Source organism: Taudactylus pleione, unplaced genomic scaffold, assembly GCF_031769625.1.
Source record: "Taudactylus pleione unplaced genomic scaffold, aTauple2 ptg000129l, whole genome shotgun sequence".
NCBI classification, from domain to species: Eukaryota; Metazoa; Chordata; class Amphibia; order Anura; family Myobatrachidae; genus Taudactylus; species Taudactylus pleione.
The window spans coordinates 14,239,963-14,261,511 of record NW_028284531.1 but is presented as its reverse complement, the minus strand read 5'-3'; the positions used below and the strand labels follow the sequence as shown (position 1 = coordinate 14,261,511).

General features: G+C 42.2%; 1 protein-coding gene across 2 annotated transcripts in view; it reads left to right on the top strand.

Moving 5' to 3' along the window:
• LOC148523652 (CREB-regulated transcription coactivator 3-like) overlaps positions 1 to 21,549 on the top strand; it is a 121,669-nt gene that overhangs the window by 47,599 nt on the left and 52,521 nt on the right. For both annotated transcript variants that reach the window (XM_088472860.1, XM_088472859.1), the window contains exons 3-4: positions 2,259 to 2,378; positions 19,904 to 19,965. In XM_088472860.1, the coding sequence (XP_088328986.1) occupies positions 2,259 to 2,378; positions 19,904 to 19,965 (182 nt within the window). The remainder of the gene's footprint in view (positions 1 to 2,258; positions 2,379 to 19,903; positions 19,966 to 21,549) is intronic.

Below are 21,549 nucleotides of genomic sequence, written 5' to 3'. Positions count from 1 at the left end.
GGGAGAGACATCATGACATCTCTCTCATCAACCGCTGCGGGGGGAGCCGGAATGGGAGCTCATGAGTGAGCTCCAGCCTGCCCCCTCCGTGGCCGCGGCAGCCAATCAGAGTCTGTATGACTCTCATTGGCTGGCTGCATTGCTGTGACAAACACACAGCTGCCGCTGGCGGCTGTGTGTTTGTTTCTGTGTAGAGCAGACCGCTACTCACTGCTGTCTGCCCTACTCTTGTGGGGCCCTGGGGACACTAGCGGAGGGTGCGTGCCCTGCTGCACCGCCACTAGTTTTCAGTGCAGCTCAACTGCTGGGCAGTGGGGGATTTTTACCAGGAGGACCGCCCTACAAAAAAAGCGTGGGGAGAACACTGTGTACTTGTTTGAGATGCGGCTGGATTGCAACTGGAGGTGCAGGGCTGAGGAACCTGCCTACTCAGACCCCCAGGTGGCTATGCTTGCGACTTTTCCCAGGCCATTTTAGCTGCAAGTGCATGTACACAACATGGCTTTACTGTACTTTTCTTCTGACTACACGGCCATTCCTCAGACCACTAATCATATGCAGTTACAAGTCAACCATACAACTGAAAGAAGACTGCATCTTTTTGCACTGCACGAAAAAAAACACACGTGCACAAAAAAATGCCATAGAAAGCTGCAACTTACTCTTACAGCTGCTTGCATAAGTACCAGAGGATCGGCAACTCGCAGAGAAACATGGAGGCATATACATCATGTTAAAAATATGCGAAGTGTAACTTAAGTTATGAACTTGCTGTGATAAACAGCAAGTCCCCTTTAAATACTGAGGCTATTCATTACCCCAGAGCTACAAGCTTTCGGAAGTGTTCCTGCAGCTCTGGAGAGTATTGCTGCCGCTGCTCAAACTGTGCGTGCTCCATTACACATCCTGGGCTTGCGCATTTTGTTGGAGTAGGAGAGACTGAGTGAAAGCACGCCACACAACAGACGCGGACCCATATGTAGGCAAATCCATCTCAACCCAGTTGAACTAGTTGGTTCAGGTTCAGCCAGCTCAGCTGGTTGTCTAGTAAGGGAGGAAGCACGGTGGAAGAGATGGAGCCGGAGGCAGTGGGGACACAGCGGGGAGGGATCTGAAATGACAGCTTGTGAACATATACAGGGAAGCACACCATCTCAGGACGATGTACATTTTCACACTGCTATCGGAGGTGCAATGTAACAGGAGATATCAGTGCTATCCCCTGCGTTACATACATCATGAATGGGTGGGGCACATTCATCATCATCATAGCAATGTCGAACATACACATGCACACAGACTAAAGCTGGGTACACACTTACCAATGTGTGTATCCATTGATGCGACGGCCGACATATCGGACGGCCGGTACACATTACGCGATCCGGTGCCCCTCCGCTAGATATGTTGGGCACCTGCTCCTTTCACCTGCCTGGCATCGGCAGCTGGGTTGTTCTGTCGGTCCTACATGCAGGCCGGCGGAACATCCCCGATGGACGACCTGCGGTAGCGCATGTTTGGCCATAGTGGGTGCACATTTGCTGATGTGGACAATATGTCTGCCTGATCCGCCGGATCGTGCGACATCTTCTAATGTGTACCCAACTTTAGGGTTCCCCCTCCCTTATAACTTTCAGTCCAGCAGTTCATTATACACTCAGTCGAATACTGGAGAATGCAGTAGGTCCTCCTCCTGTCTCCATGATGTCTGACTCTGCAGTCGGCTCGGTGGCAGAACTGGACCGTTTAACCCTGCCCCGGCTTGTTTAGCCGCACCCAGCTGCTAGAACTCCTTCTCTCTCCCCCCCTCCAGCTCCGCATATCTGCAAGCAGCAGAATCAGCAATGCTGCCGGTAGGGTGCAGGCTGCACCCAGCTTACATAGGTAAGGGGGCGGAGGCTCCAGTAATTGGGACCCACCGGGGTTACTGGCCCCCTGCTCAGCTAGTACAACCCTGACTTTGACACTGAGGTAGCCTGAGGGTGTTTCTATGTTATAATTCTGAGCAATAGAGTAGGGACTTGCAGTAAAGTGAACCAAAATCCCACTGTTTATTATTATTGTTAGTTATTATGATGAGTGCAGAGCCCCTGTGATAGATAGAGATAATTTTGTTGAAGGTTTTGTGAAGACCTATTTGCATTTTTCTTTTGTTGATGAAGTTTAGTATGAAGATTAAAAAGACAAACATTGTTTTTGTTTATTTGTGAAAGGTGGCTTCTAATATTTGTTGCTAATGTAGCTTCTCTATTTCACAGACTTCCTTTCACCACACGGATAACATAAGAGGCATGAGGCACAATGGCCTGGTGGAGAGGGCTTCCCGTAACCGCCTGCACTCCCCTCATCACAGACCTGTAGAGAAGCACGGACGTCAAATATCCTTTAAAGTTGTAGACAAGGTCAAGATGAAGCTGGCTGTAGAGCTGGTGCTCTTTCAGTGGTTTTATTCTTTCACCTCTCCTTAGGGCTTGTTACACTCCATGTAAACAATGAGATCTTGTCTAGATGCCAGCTCATTAGAATAGCTCTTACTGCAGCGAGCACTTATCCCATTACGGCATGGCTTAGAGACATTTTATTTATTTTATTTTTTTGTTACAGATGGTTGTAACTTTAGTTTTGTGCCATTCCACTTGCATCTATAGTTTCCTGAACAGCTTTATTTAATATTTTACACACGCATTTTTCTTTTAATGGGTAATATGCAGTTTTATTTTTTGCTTTTATTTGTTGTAGAAAAGTTTTTTTTTTTTTTTAACCTGTACACATTGTTACGTATTAATGAGGTAAGGTTTATACTGCTGGGTTTATTTACTGCTTCGTATGCTGCAGTTTACGTAAATTTATTACTTAGTTTCCTTAAATAAAAAAAAGTAGGCTTTTATAAGAAGGTTGGTTTATAGAATGTGTTTGAAAATTTGGAGTCTGGTGGATAGTCTGACTTGGTGTTGGTTCTTGAGGTGGGATGCAGAACTCCTGGAGGGTAGGAGGGTAATTAGAGCAGAGGTGATGGGATGAGTGTATGGAAATAAGACTGGAGATGCAGGGAGGACTTTATAGGTGCAGGTAAGTACAATATTCCAGACATAAGATAACCAGCGAGTGCATGAGTCTTAGTTACGTCCATTGAGAAGAGGGTCTGATCCTAGCGATATGACAAAGGTGGAAGCAGCATGATTGGTAGAGGAACTGGATGTGTGCCGTGAAGGACAGGGAGAAAGCATGGATGATGCCCAGGGAACGAACTTGTGGGACAGAGAAGAAGGAATTGTTTTTGTAGATGGAGAATGGGTTCTGTAGGTGAGAAGATAGGAGGATGATTAATTCAATTTTAGACATATTACGTTTTTAAAAAATGTGCTGGGACATCAAAATGAAGATGGCAAATAAACCATTGGATATACAAGAATGGAGGAAGCAGGGGGCAACTGGAGGGAAGGTAAATGTGGATGATATTAGGTTAGAGGTGGAATTGGAGGCTGAAAGATTTGATGAGATCACCAAGGAAAGAATTGGGCAATGAGAAGGTAAAGGGGTGAGAATGGTCCCCTGTGGACACATATGTAAAAGGAGAGGGGGATGTGGCGTTAGAGACAGAGAAAGTAGGGACACAATCAAAAGAGGACCGTGCCAGACCAATGGAATTTACTGGAGGGCTTTTAGGAGCAAAGAGTGGTCCATAGTGTCAAAGCAGCACACAAGTTCAGAAGCATAAGTAGGAATAAATAACTTTTCTATTTAGCAGTGAGAATATTGTTGGTGACCTTGGTAAGGGTAATGTCTATGGACTGTTTGGGATCAAAAGGGGAGGAGAGAGATAGGGTGGTAGTTAGGGTTGAAGGAGGATTTTTTTGAGGATGGATGGGATGAGTGCATTCTTGACGGAGGAAGTGGTGCTAGAGTAGAGGTAAATGTTGAAGTGTTGGGCATGTTGAAGACCAGAAGAGAAGGACACAGAAGAAGTAGAACAGAGTGGTTAGACTGGAAGGATATAATGAGGGATGGGAAGGGGTTGTATTGTAGAAGGTAGCGATGAGGTGATGGTGGTGGAAGGAAATAATAAAAAAAAATGTATATAAATATATTATACAGCAACGTTTCAGTGCCTATGTATTCGTGGGACTTTCGTCAGTGTAAAGGTGCCCATACACCGTGCGATGCACCGTGTAGGGCGACTGCCGATCCGTCAGCAGATGGATCATGCTGTCTCCGCTGACTGCACGATATGCCGGCTCCCCACTCCTCCATTTGAATAGGATCGTATATCGCATCCCAGATCAGATGAACCTGCGGGAGGATCTGGGGATGCGATATACAATCCCGCGGGAGCGCGCAGCATGATATCAGGTAAGCTTCTGTGCCGTCGCATCGGCACGTATATCGTGCCGTGTATGGCCACCTTTATTTGTGAGACTGGAGTGCTGCACCTTGTTAAGTTTTTGTGCTATTTATTGTGCGGGCACTCCGCATGGTGTACATTATACACAGGGAGAGCCGGACTTTGTGTGTGTATGTATGTATATGTGTGTATATATATATATATATATATATATATATATATATATATATATATATATATATATATATATATATATAATACACCAAGGAAAGAAGCGGCACTAGGAGTCTGTCAGCAGAATTTAATTGTGATCCTTCACAATACAGGAAACCAATGTTTCAGGGCTAAATGCGCCCCTTTGTCAACCTTGACAAAGGGGCGTATTTAGCCCCGAAACTTTGGTTTCCTGTATTGTGAAGGATCACAATTAAATTCTGCTGACAGACTCCTAGTGCCGCTTCTTTCCTTTCCTTGGTATATTTATGCATTATATTAGCTGGCACAGGAGCACCTCACTTGTGGTTTAGCAGAGTGCCGGTCCACCTGTCTGCTGCTATATATATATATATATATATATATATATATATAAATATATATATAAATATATATATAAATATATATATATATATATATATATATAAATATATAAAATATATTACACACACAGTGGGGCAAAAAACTATTTGGACAGCCACTGATTGTGCAAGTTGTTGCACTTTAAAAGATGAGAGCGGTCTGTAATTTCCATCATAGGTACACTTCAACTGGGAGAGACAGAATCTGAACAAAAAAATTCCGGAAATCACATTGTATGATATTTAAACAACTTATTTGTATATTCTTGCAGAAAATAAATATTTGACAGAATGAGGGAAATGGATCTAGCTGTCCATGATAATACAGAGGATGGGGAACTAGGATTAAGGAGGGTAACTGATGAAAAGTTACCAGAGCAAGGTGACATCAAGGGTCCTGGAGGGTGAAAGTACTAGAGGCACCAGACCAGGTTTCAGTGTGGTGGAGTGCACGACCCTGGGTGAAAGGCAGACAGTGGGCAACACAAGTCCATGTGGCAATGTGGTCCAGAGATGGTGATAGAGGCTAGAGCACTGGACCGAGCATGAGGGGAAATATTGTTACATACATGGGGCAATTCAGTTAATACTATCCTGGCAATGCCTGTAACGGTGGCACTTTGCAGGTAAAATGAGCGATGTTGCTCTCCTGTGATGTGCGCAACCGCAGCACATCGCGGATAGTAGAGTTGATCCCAGAATGTACTTTCATTGTGTTTACCTAGTATGACAATTTTTGCTTATCCCTAAAAATAGCAGTAAACTGATTTCGCATTTCATAATTTTTCTATGGTGTGTTCCTTATTTTTGTGACTGTTAAAAGGGGTAAATATGGATATTCATTCAAGGATTCTTGATACAAAATTCATGAAGCTGCAATGATGATAGAAATTAAGCATCCTACCTTCTCACAGACATCTTGCTTTCTATGTGAGAATCCATCTCCTTTTCTTTGATTACTCAAAAAATGGAATGTAGTAAAGTCAGATGAACACACACCCGCCTGCTCATAGCCTTCCTATAAGGTAAGCCTGTAAAATGTAATGTGTTCTCTTTTTGTGTAAAAGCTGAGTTCCAAATATTGATCACATAGAACAGTGGTTCTCAAACTCTGTCCTTAGGACCCCACACAGGTCACATTCTAGGTCAACTAGCAGGTGCACAGGTGTATTCATTACTCACTGATGCATATTAACAGGTGGAGCTAATTATTTCACTTGCAATTCTGTGAGGAGACCTGGAAACCATGACCTGTTTGGTGTCCTGAAGACCGAGTTTGAGAACCTGTGACATAGAGTGACTAGTAACTGAGTACTGATTTGTTAGCAGTGTGGGATATTAAATTGAGCTGAGAATTTATTTTTTCATACTAATTGCCAGTGCTATTGTGCCCAGACTCTGTTTATCCATTGCTGGTTATAACCATGTTTATACAGATGTGTCCTCATACATCTAGCCTCAGTACGCCATGCAGTGCAACATGCCTGGAATGAGTGAGCCGTCAGGTGTCGTGCATCTATGCTGGCGTAGTTTGTTCTGAAAAAGCGACTAGGACGCACCAGGAGACTGTGCTGATTGATTTGTGACACTGAAAATGGAACTTGGTCTGCATCCTAGTACTACAAATGCTGATTGAGAGACTCCGTCGCACGCAGATTTACAAGTGTCACCTATCAAATTATTGAGCACAATCTCCTGGTGCATCTTAGTCTCATCGCATTGCGGCTTAGACACATTTTCTGCAATAAATTACGCCCGGCGCTAGCAAAGTCTCACGGGGCTGTTTGGCGCGACTGCAGCAAAGACAAGTGAGGACATATCTGTGAACAAGAGGTCAGAAAAGTGCTGTTTGCAGGCGCAGTCAGATAATGAGCCTGTTCTTGAATGGTCAGCACTTCAGAGCTGGCTGCCCCAAAGAACAAAAAGGAATCATGGATCCCTATTGGGTAAAAGACTGTTTTTTTGTTGTTTGGTTTTTTTTTAAAGTTTTTCTCAAACTACTACAGAGCCTGAAGACAATGTAAAGATTCCTCTGCATGTTTACTGCTTCTGGGCCTTGGCTGCGGCTGCAGAAGGTGGAGTGGATATAACACTCCATTAGTGAATGTTCGCAGTAGAGAAATCATATACAGTCAGGTGCATAAATATTGGGACATTGACAGAATTTTCATATTTTGGCCTCTATTCATCACCACAATAGCTTTGAAATGAAACAAACAAGATGTGCTTTAACTGCAGACTTTCAGATTTAATTTGAGGATAATTACATCCAAATCAGGTGAATGGTGTAGGAATTACAACGGTTTCTACATGTGCCTCCCACTTTTTAAGGGGCCAAAAGTAATGGGACAAACTAAACAATCCTAAATCTAACTTTCACTTTTTAATACTTTGTTGCAAATCCTTTGCAGGCAATTACAGCCTGAAGTCTGGAACACACAGACATCACCAGACGCTGGGTTTCATCCCTGGTGATGCTCTGCCAGGCCTCTACTGCAAATGTCTTTAGTTCCTGCTTGTTCTTGGGACATTTTCCCTTCAGTTTTGTCTTCATCAAGTGAAATGCATGCTCAATCGGATTCAGGTCACGGGATTGACTTGGCCATAGCATAACATTCCACTTTTTAGCCTTAAAAAACTCTTTGGTTGCTTTTGCAGTATGCTTCGGGTCATTGTCCCTCTGCACTGTGAAGCGCTGTCCAATGAGTTCTGAAGCATTTGACTGAATATGAGCATATAATATTGCCAGAAGCACTTAAGAATTCATTCTGCTGCTTTTGTCAGCAGTCACATCATCAATAAATACAAGGAACCAGTTCCATTGGCAGCCATACATGCCCACGCCTTGACACTACCACCACCATGCTACACTGATGAGGTGGTATGTTTTGGATCATGAGCAGTTCCTTTCCTTCTCCATACTCTTCTCTTCCCATCACTCTGGTACAAGTTGATCTTTGTCTCATCTGTCCATAGGATGTTGTTTCAGAACTGTAATGGCTTGTTTAGATGTTGTTTGGAAAACTCTAATCTGGTCTTCCTGTTTTTGTGGCTCACCAATGGTTTACATCTTGTGGTGAACCCTCTATATTCACTCTTGTGAAGTCTTCTCTTGATTGTTGACTTTGACACATATACACCTACCTCCTGGAGAGTGTTCTTGATTTGACCAACTGTTGTGAAGGGGTTTTTCTTCACCAGGGAAATAATTCTCCTGTCATCCACCACCGTTGTTTTCCGTGGTCTTCCGGGTCTTTTGGTGTTGCTGAGCTCTCCGGTGCGTTCTTTCTTTTTAAGAATGTTCCAAACAGTTGATTTGGCCACACCTAATGTTTTTGCTATCTCTCTGATGGGTTTGTTTTGATTTTTCAGCCTAATGATGGCTTGCTTCACTGATAGTGACAGCTCTTTGGATCTCATATTGAGAGTCGACGGCAACTGATTCCAAATGCAAATGTCACACCTAGAATCAACTCCAGACCTTTTTTACCTGCTTAATTTATAATGAAATAACGAGGTAATAGCCCACACCTGTCCATGAAATAGCTTTTGAGTTGATAGTCCCATTACTTTTGGCCCCTTAAAAAGTGGGAGGTACATATAGAAACCATTGTAATTCCTACACCGTTCGCCTGATTTGGATGTAATTACCCTCAAATTAAATCTGAAAGTCTGCAGTTAAAGCACATCTTGTTTGTTTCATTTCAAAGCCATTGTGGTGGTGAATAGAGGCCAAAATATGAATATTCTGTCAATGTCCCAATATTTATGCACCTGACTGTATATATATTATATGAAAGTGTTTTAGGCTTTTTTGTGTTTTCATTTAGCATAGCGCTGGGCTGTAGACAGGCGAATATGGCATAATAAATGATTCATCTAATTTTCTGGGATTTATTGCAGAGGTCTTTAAATTATTATGAGATTTCTTAATTTTTATGGGCTGGATCATGGTTTTTAACACCATGTTTTAACTGGTAACCTCTCATTTTCTCCTAATATGTGCGTGTGTGTTGGAACATGCAATTCTCAAATGAGGCATACTGTTTGCTTGGTAAATATGACTGGCTTGCATTGCTCATTCATACAGTACCTGTTTAGTGGATTGCTGCGGTGACTTGATACCGTGCGGCAATAAAATTAGAGGTAAGGGAGTGAAATAAATTTGTCAGACTGAATGGCGCATGGAAGGATCAGTCCCTTCTGATGTGGCTTCTGAAGGGCTGGGAAAAAAATAAATTCACAGGGAGCTAATGGAACTGCTGAGGGCTTTTCCTATAAGGACTGTGTTCTTGAAAACATGTAACAGTCTTAATATTTTTTTTTTCTCCCCATAAATATAAAGTATAATTTAATGCTCACACCAAACTGTTTAATATAGAGTGTATATGTGTCTAAAGTAAATCAGTCTGTTTAGTCTAATAATGGCTTGTATTGTTAATTCATAGGCAGCTATTCAGGTCACTGATTAGTCGCCTTCGGCTTGAACTCCCACTGGCCTTTTTAATTATTAAAAGGAAAAAGCGAAAAAAAAATTAATAATTACTATCACCCAATTGGAGAACGTCCTTCCTCCTTTTTCTAAATTGAAGTATAAAGAGTATTTTCAAGGTGCTTGTATAATCTGCTTACAGCCAAGTTGGCCTGCCTCACTACTCATCCAGGGTAGGTAGCCATTATGTCGATGTGGTCACAATGTCGGCATGATCCAAAAGTCAACATTCAGATTGTCAACATGGCCGAAAGATCAATGGTGAATTTGTGGACATTCAATATGTCTAGATGAACATAATGTCAGCATAATTATGTTGACATTGTGAATGTCAACAATCACAATATATACATTACAGGGTTAGGTTAAGGGTTAGGGCCTGATTCACTACTGATCGCAAATGCAGTAGCTATTACGCACGTTCAATTGCGATAGTATGCTAATTCATTGCAATCGCTATGCCATCGCAGCACAACATAAGAACGCCCACTTTACCTTACACATATCCTCAATGTTTAGCAAGGCTGCAAAACCATCTGTACAATCGAGTACCATCGCAGCCTTACGCACACTTTCACAAGCTTACTCAGAAATTTCTAACTTCATCGCATGCTATGAGGCCTCAGGCTGCGTAGGACATCGCAGTGGCTAATTTATATACGCCCCTGCAACAGTGTTCAAACGCCCTGGCACGCCTGCGTTTCGCAGACCACACCTGCATCATCACCCACTTCCTGTCAATCACTCCGCGATGGGTTTCCAGTCACACTGATCGCAGTCCCGATCGAATTGGTCGGCTCGTGTACTGCGATGCATGTGCGTGCGCATTAGCAACTGCGATCCAAGCCGAATCAGGCCCTAAATTCCCTCATTTTTACCTTTTTAAAAATAAAAACACCACCATTTCCTGCTGATCACTGTCAATGTGCACAGTCCCCAAGAACGGATTCAGTATGATTGACCGCCGGCCAGTATTAACTAACCTAATTCTACCCCCTAACCCTTCCTTAGGGGTGCCTAAACCTAACCTCCCCCCCAAGTGCCTAACCCTAATCCTCCCTTCCCCGCTGCCTAAACCTAAGTCCCCCGGGGGGTGCCTAACCCTAACCTCCCCCCAGGGGGGCCGAACACTAACCTTCCCTTCCCCTAGCTTTACCCTAAACTCCCGGGGGTGTGCCGAACCCTAAACCGTCCATCGGCTTCCCAAGAACATTGCTTTACTATAAAGGGCCAGGTTCAGAGATGGACGCAATGCCGATATTTATGCAGATTGAGCGATTGTTTGCCATTGTGTATGCATGTAAACCGCACTGCGATTGATTTGCGATCAGAGACACAGGATTCATTTGCAGAGTGAGCGACAAGATTTCAGTGTTTGGGAAAAGTAACGGGGGGGATTAGTATAACGCTGGCATGTCGGATCATTTAAATGCTCCTTTCACCATCCATACATTAGCCACTGTGTTCTTGCTCAGAGCAGGGAAACCCTCTGCATGTCTGGAGACCCGCTGTGTCTGTGCATGCTAGATTTTGCTCTGAAGTCTGATGGCTGCCTAATATGCTTTCCATGTTTCCGGCTTCGTGAGTGAGCGGTGGATGTGAGACGCTCTCAGTGGGCGTCTCTGAACACTGGACAGCAAGTAAATCATTAACATATTTTACAATTGAGATCCGTGAGAGATCGCAGTTGCGATTGCATTAGAGTACATCTCTGAATCGGGCCCAAAGGGAATGCATGGGAATAATGCAACCCTATTATAGTACATACTTATTACTGGCTGATCCTATGGTGTTGATATAGGTGCCAGCAGTTTGTAATGGAGGTCAGTCCACACAATGAACAACTTAACCAGAATTGGTTTATTAACCTGGTAGAATGATTTGCATTGTAACACTGGGTTAATGCAGTAGATACACAGTACAGCAGGTTCTACAGATCTAGCCAGGAACATGAGGGGTAATATGTAGATAGTATGTTATATGGAGAGGCTGCAGGAGAGGAGGGTTAGGCTGCAGGAAAGGAGGGTTAGGGTTAGATTACTTACCTGCATGTGTTGGTATTTCCACCGTCGGGATTGTGTACCCAACCCGTTATATATTGGCTTCTGACACACATGAACCCTAGTGTGTATGTATGTCAGTGTGATTGGGACTGTCGATAGGGAATAGTAAACTCCACTGGGCATGGGCTGATATGAATGACTAAATATCCTCTGCGTAAATTTGTGTGCGCTATATAAATAATGCATAATAAATCTGAGGGATGAAAGTGAATGGTCAGGACTGAAAAGATTAGTGGAATGATATTTCTATATTAGCAATTCTCTGAGCCAGCTGTCTGTGAGAAGAACAGTATACACGCTAAGAGAAAAGACTTGCAGGGTTTGCACAGGAAACATGTAACAGGATCACTGGCATTATGGCTTGCAGGAAATGGTATGTGAAATGTGTGCAGGATGCATCATTATCCTACATTGTTAACCCATAGGTCAACACAAGTCGTATGCGTAAATCGAATATGCATTGCCCACTGAAAATCTATCTTTGGATTAATTGAAAAAAAAACAAATGTAAGATTGTAATGTCAGAATTGAAATCTGTTTCAAATGGTCAACATCTGGACTGCAATCAAACTACCATAAAGCCATGTATCTAGAATTGTACATGCAGTCAGGTGCATAAATATTGGGACATTGACAGAATTTTAATATTTTGGCCTCTATTCACCACCACAATGGCTTTGAGATGAAACAAACAAGATGTGCTTTAACTGCAGACTTTCAGATTTAATTTGAGGGTAATTACATCCAAATCAGGTGCTTTGGGCACAATAAATAAAGAATGAATAAAGCAGTGGTTCTCAAACTCTGTCCTCAGGACCCCACACAGATTCACGTTTTCCAGGTCACCCAGCAGGTGCACAGGTGTAGTCATTACTCACTGACATATTTTAAAAGCTCCACAGGTGAAGCTAATTATTTCACTTTTGATTCTGAGAGACCTGGAAAACATGCACTGTTTGGGGTCCTGAGGACCGAGTTTGAGAACCTGTGGAATAAAGGCCAGACATGTTGAGTAATATATTTGATATGTTTAAGGCCTGTGAGTGCCTCCCTGCTGCCTTGTATGTTTTATTCATACCAGAGGCCAGAATTGCTCTCAGCAAAACCTGAGAGCCTTCAAACTATTTGCATGTATACAGTCAGTGGCCGCTTTATTAGGTACACTTGTATACCTGCTTGTCAATGCAAATATCTACTCAGCCGACCATGTGGTAGCATCTAATGCATAAAAGGATAATCAAGAGATGCAGTTGTTAAGATCAAGCACTAGAATGGGGAAGAAATCTTATCTGGAAAGTGAGTAGAGTTTACAGAGAATGGTGCACAAAGAAGCAAATATTCAGTCAGCGCCAGGTATGTTGTCAAAAATGCCTTTTTAATGTAAGAGGTCAGAGGAGAAAGTCCAGGCTGGTTCATATTGACAGGTGGCGATAGTAACTCAAATAACTGTGTTTCAACAGTGGTATGCAGAAGAGCATCTCTGAACTCACAGCACATTGATTCTTGAAATGCATAGGTTATAGCAGCAGAAGACCACTCCAGGTTCCTGTCCACTAAGAACAGGAAATTGAGCCTACTGTGAGCACAGGCTCCCCAAAACTGGGAAGACTGAGAAAACATTGCCTAGTCTGACAAATATCCTTTTCTGCTGTTACCTGCAGTTGATAGGCTCAGAATTTGATGCAAGCAACATGAATACTTGGATCCTTCCTTCCTTGTGTCAACGGTTCAGGCTGGTAGTGGCAGTTTAATAATCTGTGGAATGTTTTGTTGGCACACACTGGACCCATTAAAACCAACTGAGCATCATTTAAATGCCATAAACTTCCTGAGTATTTTTGCTGATTATATGCAACCCCGTTTTGGTCAAAGTCAACTTACCTTGTATTGGCTACTACCAGCAGAAAAACTTACCATGTCACAAAGCACATGGCATCTCAAGCATGACAGTGTTCAATACTGACAGTCACCAGATCTCAATCCAGTAGAGCAACCACTAGATTTGCACCATAAATGTGTAGCTGTTAAATCTGCAGCAACCGCATGATTCTATCCTGTGAACATGGACCAGAATCTAACGAATGTTTTGAGACCCTCGTGCTAAGAATTCAGGCTTTAGAGCCTGATTCAGAGCTGAACGGTCTGACCAGAGCGCTCCATGAAAATGGAGCGGCCTCCTGGCTGCTCGTATAGCTGTGGGTGACCACCCGCAGCATATGCGAGCGGCCATAATGATGGTCGCGATGGTCTTGACCATCGCGACCATCGGACTTGCGACGGAGACCCTGCGGTAGGTTCTCCCTGCCACAAGCCCTGGAGTGATTTTGGCTCTATCAGAGCCAAAATCACTCCCTCTGACATCACTAGTGATGTCAGTGGGGCCGGCTTCAGGCGGTAGGCGTTCCCATGGGAACGCCTCCGTCTGGCAGGCACGCCCACCAAAGGGGGCGTGCTGTCTATCAACATCGACAGCACGCCCCCTTTGGTGCGAGACCCGGAGCGATGGAAAGCCCGTCGCTCCCCGGGTCTCGAGCTCCGTCGTGCGCATGCGCAGTGGGGAACATCGACCCGCTTGCGAGCGTCCTGACGCTCACGAGCGGGTCTGAATGACCCCCTTAGAGCAAAGGGTGGGAGAAGTGGAAAGGGGGTCTTTCCTACTCCTCAGAGAGATATTCAGTGGCCACTGTATTTGGTATCCATTTCTAGCTCTCTATCAGCCTGTTATTTGTACACTGAAGTGCCAAAAGTCATGGGATAGCTCAAGCCCGGCTAAGTGCAGCAACTCGAAGTGGCAATGATTCCAAGTGGACAGAAGACCTCTGGAATCATGGATCCATGCCATCTGAATAGTTTCCCACAGCTCCCTGATATTTGTACGTGCAGGAGTCCCATAAATGCTCGATTGGGTTATTGTCTGGTGAACATGGTGGCCACACCATTCGTCAGAACTCTCCCAGAATGCTCCTCCAAACAATTCTGGACAACTTAGTGCAGATAACAATGTGCATTATCCTGTTGGAATATTCCATAGTTTTGGAGGTACATGAAGTCCATGTATTCTTCAAATGGTTATCAAGAAATGCTACGTAGCGGTTATTTGTCAGTGACGTGTTCAGGTGGACCAGCGGACCTAACCCATGCCAGGTGAACACACCCCACACCATTACCACCACTAACTGGGGTCCATTGTCTCATGAGGTCTGCGCCACACATGAGCTTTACCTATTTGTATGGAACTTCATCCGAGAGTCTTCTAGTGGGTCCCCCATATGCAGAACTGTGTACAGCTCAGAATCAGGCCATTAGCTGCAGGTATGACCGGGGATCCTGCTCTGCATCCTGTTGTTCTCTAAGAGGAACCCTCCACCTATACTGTCAGTAGGTCTCCACTGCTAGCTGCTCTCATATCACAGCACGAGTTCTCATAAAAAATAACAGGCGGCAAAAGAGTGAGAAACAGTAGGGCAGATACAAAGGGGCAAGAGAGCTAGATGGGACAAAGTGCAATATAGAGGAGGGGGAGAGAGGGAGGAGTGTCAGTGGGAGAGAGCTAAAGGAGTGAGAAGAGAGATATGGAGTAAAGTATATTGTGCAATCTTGGTAATTTTGAGTAATTTGCATGACACTCGCATAGTGTGCACACCCAATGTATTGTTTACACATGATGTTCATTTTAGTATATTTTATTTCTACTTTTTAAAAAAAATATTTAAAAAAAAAAATATATATATATATATATATATATATTTATTTATCGTATAACTTATATGTCCTTTTAGATTATTGCTGTAAATTAGGTTACACCAATTATGGACCAATAAAAGTATTTTTTATAAAAAATACAGCAATTTGATTTTTTCATAAATCAGTCTTTTGGATCCAAGGACCACGGTGGAAATTGGTCCAACGCTCATATACCACCTACAAATGGTGAGTGCATTTTCAATTTCATTGAATATAACATATTTCATTTAACAATATTACACACTATTAGTTTTATATTTTGTTACATATTTCGGAATACACCGGGAACAAGATCAAATCTATCTACAACACAGATCTCAAGATAGCGCTAATACCATTCCATTTCTTTACTTGCACTTGCGTCAAACAGCCACTCTCTGTGTGCCAGATCCCATGTGACTCTGTGTATGTGTGTTTATATATGTATGTGGGCAGAGCTATGACCGAAACATTGCTGATATCTTTGGTTATGCTTTAAGCCTAATAAGCACATTGTATTTTTCTACAAATGGTGGAGTGCCGTGCATCTTTATACCATATACTGTTGACTTTGGTTGGGTACGGGATGCTGGTGCTCGGGATCTCGGCAGGGTTAGGATACCAACACCCTGAACCTAACCCTCCCTGCCCCACCACTACTCTGTAAATGGTCTTTCTTTGAATGTACTTTCCTGCGTAATGTATATTCAACTACAGGTTGAGTCTCCCATAACGAAATATTCCGAAATACGGAATATTTTTAGCATGACTGAGATAGCAAAACCTTTGCTTTTTGATGGTTCAAAGTACACAAACTTTGTTTAAGGTACAAAATTATGAAAAATAAAGTATAAAATTACCTATAGGCTGTGTGTATAGGGTGTATATGAAACATAATTAAATTTCATGTATGTACATTGAGCCACAAAATTATTGAAAATATTGTATAAAATTAACTTCAGGCTGAGTGTATAAGGTTATATAAAACAAATGCATTATGTGTTTAAATTTGGGCCCTATTCCTAAAACATTTCAATATGGTAAACAAATATTCCAAAATCCAGAATATTCCGATATCCAAAATACCCCTGGTCCCGAGCATTTTGGATATGGGAGACTCAACCTGTACTGTATGAAAAGAGAACCTTGCTGCTTAAACACCTGTGTGTATATCAGAAAGCAGGTTGTGTAACTGCCAATTGGCTTTTAGTTTTCGTAAAGACCCATTCCAAAATTGTGTGTTGTACTGTCTCTCACAAAAACATCCTGCTTTTTCTATTTTCTTCCTTTCCGACAAGACATATTAAACAGTACATTTAGCAGCATAGTGTGCATTTCTAGAGCGTAATTCATTTTCTGGACCCCTTGTGAGCTGAAGGCTTTGTTGTGTGTCGGCAGACTTTGGTATGCTGCATGTTGAGCAGGTACGACTACACTATTAACTTCCTTGCTCTAGGGAAAGTTGTCTATTTATTTATTTTGTGCAGACTCGTAAAACATGTTAGTTAGATTTCCCTGATACATGAAGGTAAAGGGGCCTATCCATTAGCAGATCTTTCTCTATGATGAAAGACAAAAGATTTATCCCTTGAAAATTCCTGGGGCTGCGGGAGACAGATATCCGTCATGTACATGACAGATTTTTGCGAACGACGAACGATATTGCATGACATCATTCATGGAGTGGATTTTTTTTTTTTTTTAATGTTTCTATTAATTTTCATTAAAAATATCGTTCGTCGTTTACCGCTTATAAAGTGACCGATATTTGTAATATCGGTCAGCGATAAGCGATAATTGACCAACATGTTGGAGAGACGAAAGACACAATTTGTCTCAACCTGTACTGTAACAACCTGGCCGTGGGAGTGCGCATCTGTCATCATTCAGGGCCTATCCATGACAGATACCTTGAATGACTGAACGATATATCGTTTATCGTTCAAATTTATCTGCTAATGGATAGGCCCCTTTACAGTCAGATGCTGAATATCCATACAGAGCATAAAGGCTTGTATGCTATAGACTGTTAGAAAGTGGCATCAGAAAATACTGTATTTAACCATACTAGAAGAAAGTATTTCACCCAAGCTGGAGATGTCAGCCCCACTGTGTATAGCCTTGCAGATGACTAGTTCTTGAAATTTTCTTAGAGACAAAACACAATCTACAGCCTGTGTTGACATAGAAATGAGTGGGAGTGTTTTTTTTTCTGAAAGATAAAATATGAATTGCCAAAGACACTCCTTGTTTGTACAACTAGAGTCTAATCCATGCATCATAGCTGCAGTCCTTAGTGGGAATGCACTCAGACTTTAGTAAACTCTTCCTTCCTGTCTGTTTTACAATGTGTGTGTTGGTTCTTCACCAGTAACCCATTCCTTGCTGGAACAATAACAGGTCAAGAATATAGAAATATATTATAATTGGATTATCTATCTATACATGGGCTATGTCACATGTACTGTCTGTGTGCTTATAACTGTATTATTTTTACACTAGTATTTCAACTTTTAGTTCTTTCATTGTCTTTTAAAAGAGAAAAAAGCAAACTGACCCACACTGTTTTCATTTGTCCATGGTACATTTCAAGCAGAATGCAGTTATTGATACGGTTTCTGTGAAGAGTGAGTGCGGCTGTTACATTTTACAGTCTGCCTACCTGCACCTTTCCTTTCATTTGACTAAAATCTCAGTTCTCTTCATCTATTTCCTAAATTAATCGTGTCTTTTATATGAAGGGTTTTATTTAACATTGGTTAATATTGCCTATAAAGTGCAGCTGACAGGTGCAATATGTGTCCCTTTAGAACAGGCCTGGCCAACCTGTGGCTCTCAAGCTGTTGTGAAACTACAAGTCCCAGCATACCCTCCCACCGATCAGCTGGTCAAGCATACTGGGACTTGCAGTTTCACAACCGATGGAGAGCCACAGGTGGACCAGGCCTGCTTTAGAATATATATTGAAGCCTAATTTCTTACACCTCAGATGATTATGAAAAATAAGGTCAACCCCACTAGGTATATGTATGTGTGGATGGGAAAACAAGAGCATTCATACACCAAGAAACCTTCTCCCTTCCGGTCCACCCAGCTTCACCTGTCAGATACTGCTATCATGACCTGCAAATCCATTCTCTCCAGAGGAGCATATGTGTGCATATAGGCGCATAATGTTATCTTGTGTGATAATTCATTCAAACAGCAATTTGGCTTATTTGGTTGCTTACTTCTTTATTTATTTATTAACCATTATTTATTTAGTACTACATATTACAGAGCTCCTTGGTGTATCTTTTTCAACAAGTGTGTGTGTGTGTGTGTGTGTTTGTATGTTTGTGTATACATATACAGCACTAGAATGGATGGCACTCCGGGTCTCCGCAGCAATGCAAATAAACACAGACAAAGGACGTAGGTAGCAGTCAACATTTCAGAGCTCTTAGCTCTTTTATCAAGACACTTTAATCATAGTCTTGATAAAAGAGCTAAGAGCTCTGAAACGTTGACTGCTACCTACGTCCTTTGTGTTTATTTGCATTACTGAGGAGACCCGGAGTGCCATCCATTCTTGTGCTGTATATGTGTTATCACTGGAGGGGCACCTGGGCAAGTTGTATGTATGTGGATTTGAGTGTCGGTCTATACAACTGATAGATAGATATATATGTTTGTGTGTGTGTGTGTGTGTGTGTGTGTGTATGTATGTATGTATGTATATATATATATATAATATTACCAGTTATTTATATAGCGCACACATATTCCGCAGTGCTATACACAGTGTGGGAGGAAACCCACGCAAGCACAGGGAGAATATACAAACTCCACACAGTTAGGGCCATGGTGGGAATTGAACCCATGACCTTATTGCGGTGAGGCAGTTGCGCTAACCATTACACAGTCTGTGCTGCCCATATAATCTATAATATCTCTATATCTACAGCTATCTCTTAACCAAGCTGAGAGCTTTTTTTTTTTTTTTAAACGGAAAGTGGATGGTGTTAGATAGTAGATAATTGCTCAAACCGTAAATATTTTCTTGCTGATGACTAAGACTTTTCCATCTGGTCAGGGTGTTTGTGTGGTCTGCAGGAAGCCTGTCATGATGGTCTTCTGCAAGTTCAACCCTCGGCCTGAGGGCTGGGAGCAATAAATGTACCACACAAGGTCTTTCCCACTTCTCTGGCTCTAATATTACTAGGTTATAGTCTTTTTAATTAACCCACATGCTGTTAGATGTCCAGAGATGGGAAACTCTGCATGTAATTATTGGTTGCATTTGTTAAAGATGACAGTACTACAGAAAAAGATGCTTCCTGCACTGCTGTTTTCTTATGAGTATTTAGGAGTTAAATTTAAGTGACCTGTTTATTATTCAGCTTAAATGGGGGAAATCATTCTAGACTTCTCATTTGTGCATCTTAAATTACTACTATTCTATCTTTTGTTCAGCTCTGGTGCTTAACACAGATTTAGTTACAGAGAGTAATTGAAGATTAGCTCCCAATGAATAATGTGCTGGATTCCTATTCCAGGCTCATTGCTCTGGGAGTCATTGTTGTGCTTCAGGAGAAGCCTGGTCTGTGTCTGAGGCCTGGTTCAGGATGCCAACCAAACCATAGAAAGTTGTGCTCATTACTGTGTCTTGTCCTGTGCAATGTGTAAGGTTTTACTGGCCATCTGCTTTTCCTTTACTATGAATCACTGTGACAGCTCTCCATATGGACCTGTATATCTCTCCCCCCCACCTGATAATAGCTGGAGAAGGTAAGCATTTGTCTTCAGTTGTCCTATTTGCTGTTTACAGTATAAGAAACCCAGTTCCATAATTCAAAATGTCTGTAATAAATGTAGTCTGAGAATCCATTGGAAATCAGTCTCTACTTAGCGGCACTGCAGTATTTTTGGAACTACAAGTCCCAGCAATAGTACCTGCTGCAATTTGTAGTTCTGGCTTGCCTTTCTCTGCCTTGAACACTGAAACTGAATGATGCCAGTGTTAACAATGCAGGAGACATGAGCTAAGGAAATGTATTTTGAGTATTGTGCCTAAAACCAGTGATTAATAGAAATACAGACCTCCTTGACTGGTGCAGGTATTACGTCAGTACCTGAAATAGGATACATGTCCTGCTTTACATGTTAGCAACAGAAAAACAGTGTGAAATTTGTAAAAGCTTAAATTTCAGGACATCTGTTTAGAAAAACAACTTGTAATGCACCAGCATCAGTTCAGTCATCCAATTTTACATCACCACCTGTAGAATCCTTTTACCACTTGGCTACATATACAGATGTGTCCTCATACACTATTGCTGCAGTCGTGTTAAACAGCCCCTCTCTGAGTGCCAGGTCCCGTCTGACTCTGCTTGCGCTAAGCATCTTTTTCACCCGAAAATGCGACTGATCAGCTTCAGCATATTAAACTGATTAATTTGATATGCGACCCTTGTATATCTGTGTGCGACGGAGTCTGAATCTGTATGCGGTGCTACGATGCAGCAGCCGCTGCTCTTTTCCAAGCCGAGGTCTGCTGTGCTTCGTATACAGACTCAGACACACACAGATATACAAGTTTCCCTTATCAAATCAATCAGTGCAGCCCCCTGAAGCGGTTTGTCACATCCTTTTGAAATCCGACACATTTCTGGTCAAAAAAAGAAGCAAAGAAGACACACTGCACAATCTGAGTTGCACGGGATCTGGCGGCTCACTCACAGCAGGTGTCTAGCATTGCATGGCGCCTTATGGCTAGTTGTATACGGACACATTTGTAAAGTACTGCCAATTAAGATTATTTTCCTCCTTCCCATAAACATATAGTGGCCTAGTAGAGAAATGATGACATTAGGCTAATAAAAAATTATTTACTGTTTCAACTAGCTTGAATCCATATTAACTTGCTAACTAACCTCTCTCCACCTCACAGGGTTTTTATGTGTGTTTGTGTGAAGCATTATATTGTTTCTTGTTCTTTAGCCTTTTGTCTATATCCAGTTTCTTTGCACTAACTGATGCCACCTTCCCAATTCTTCGCTTGCTAATTTTGAAAGGTGAATCTAAATTTCTTGTCCGTTATTAAAAGGCATATTTTACCCGGGATATCTGTCGTGTTTACGTGCTCCATGGGCTTATTTGTGTTGTCCGTTGTATCCAGCTGTTGAATATGTTGCATTTGAAGTGTTGATCTAGACATCTGTGTAGACTTTGTGTCCAAAATTCATTGACTTTGGCCAGAGTTCTAATTTTATTCATAGTAAATCAAAGCCGTTCATTCCATTTGGAAAAGCACACTATGCGCTGATGTATACCAGAGAGGTGATTGTGGTTTGGTTTTGGCAGCTTGGTTTT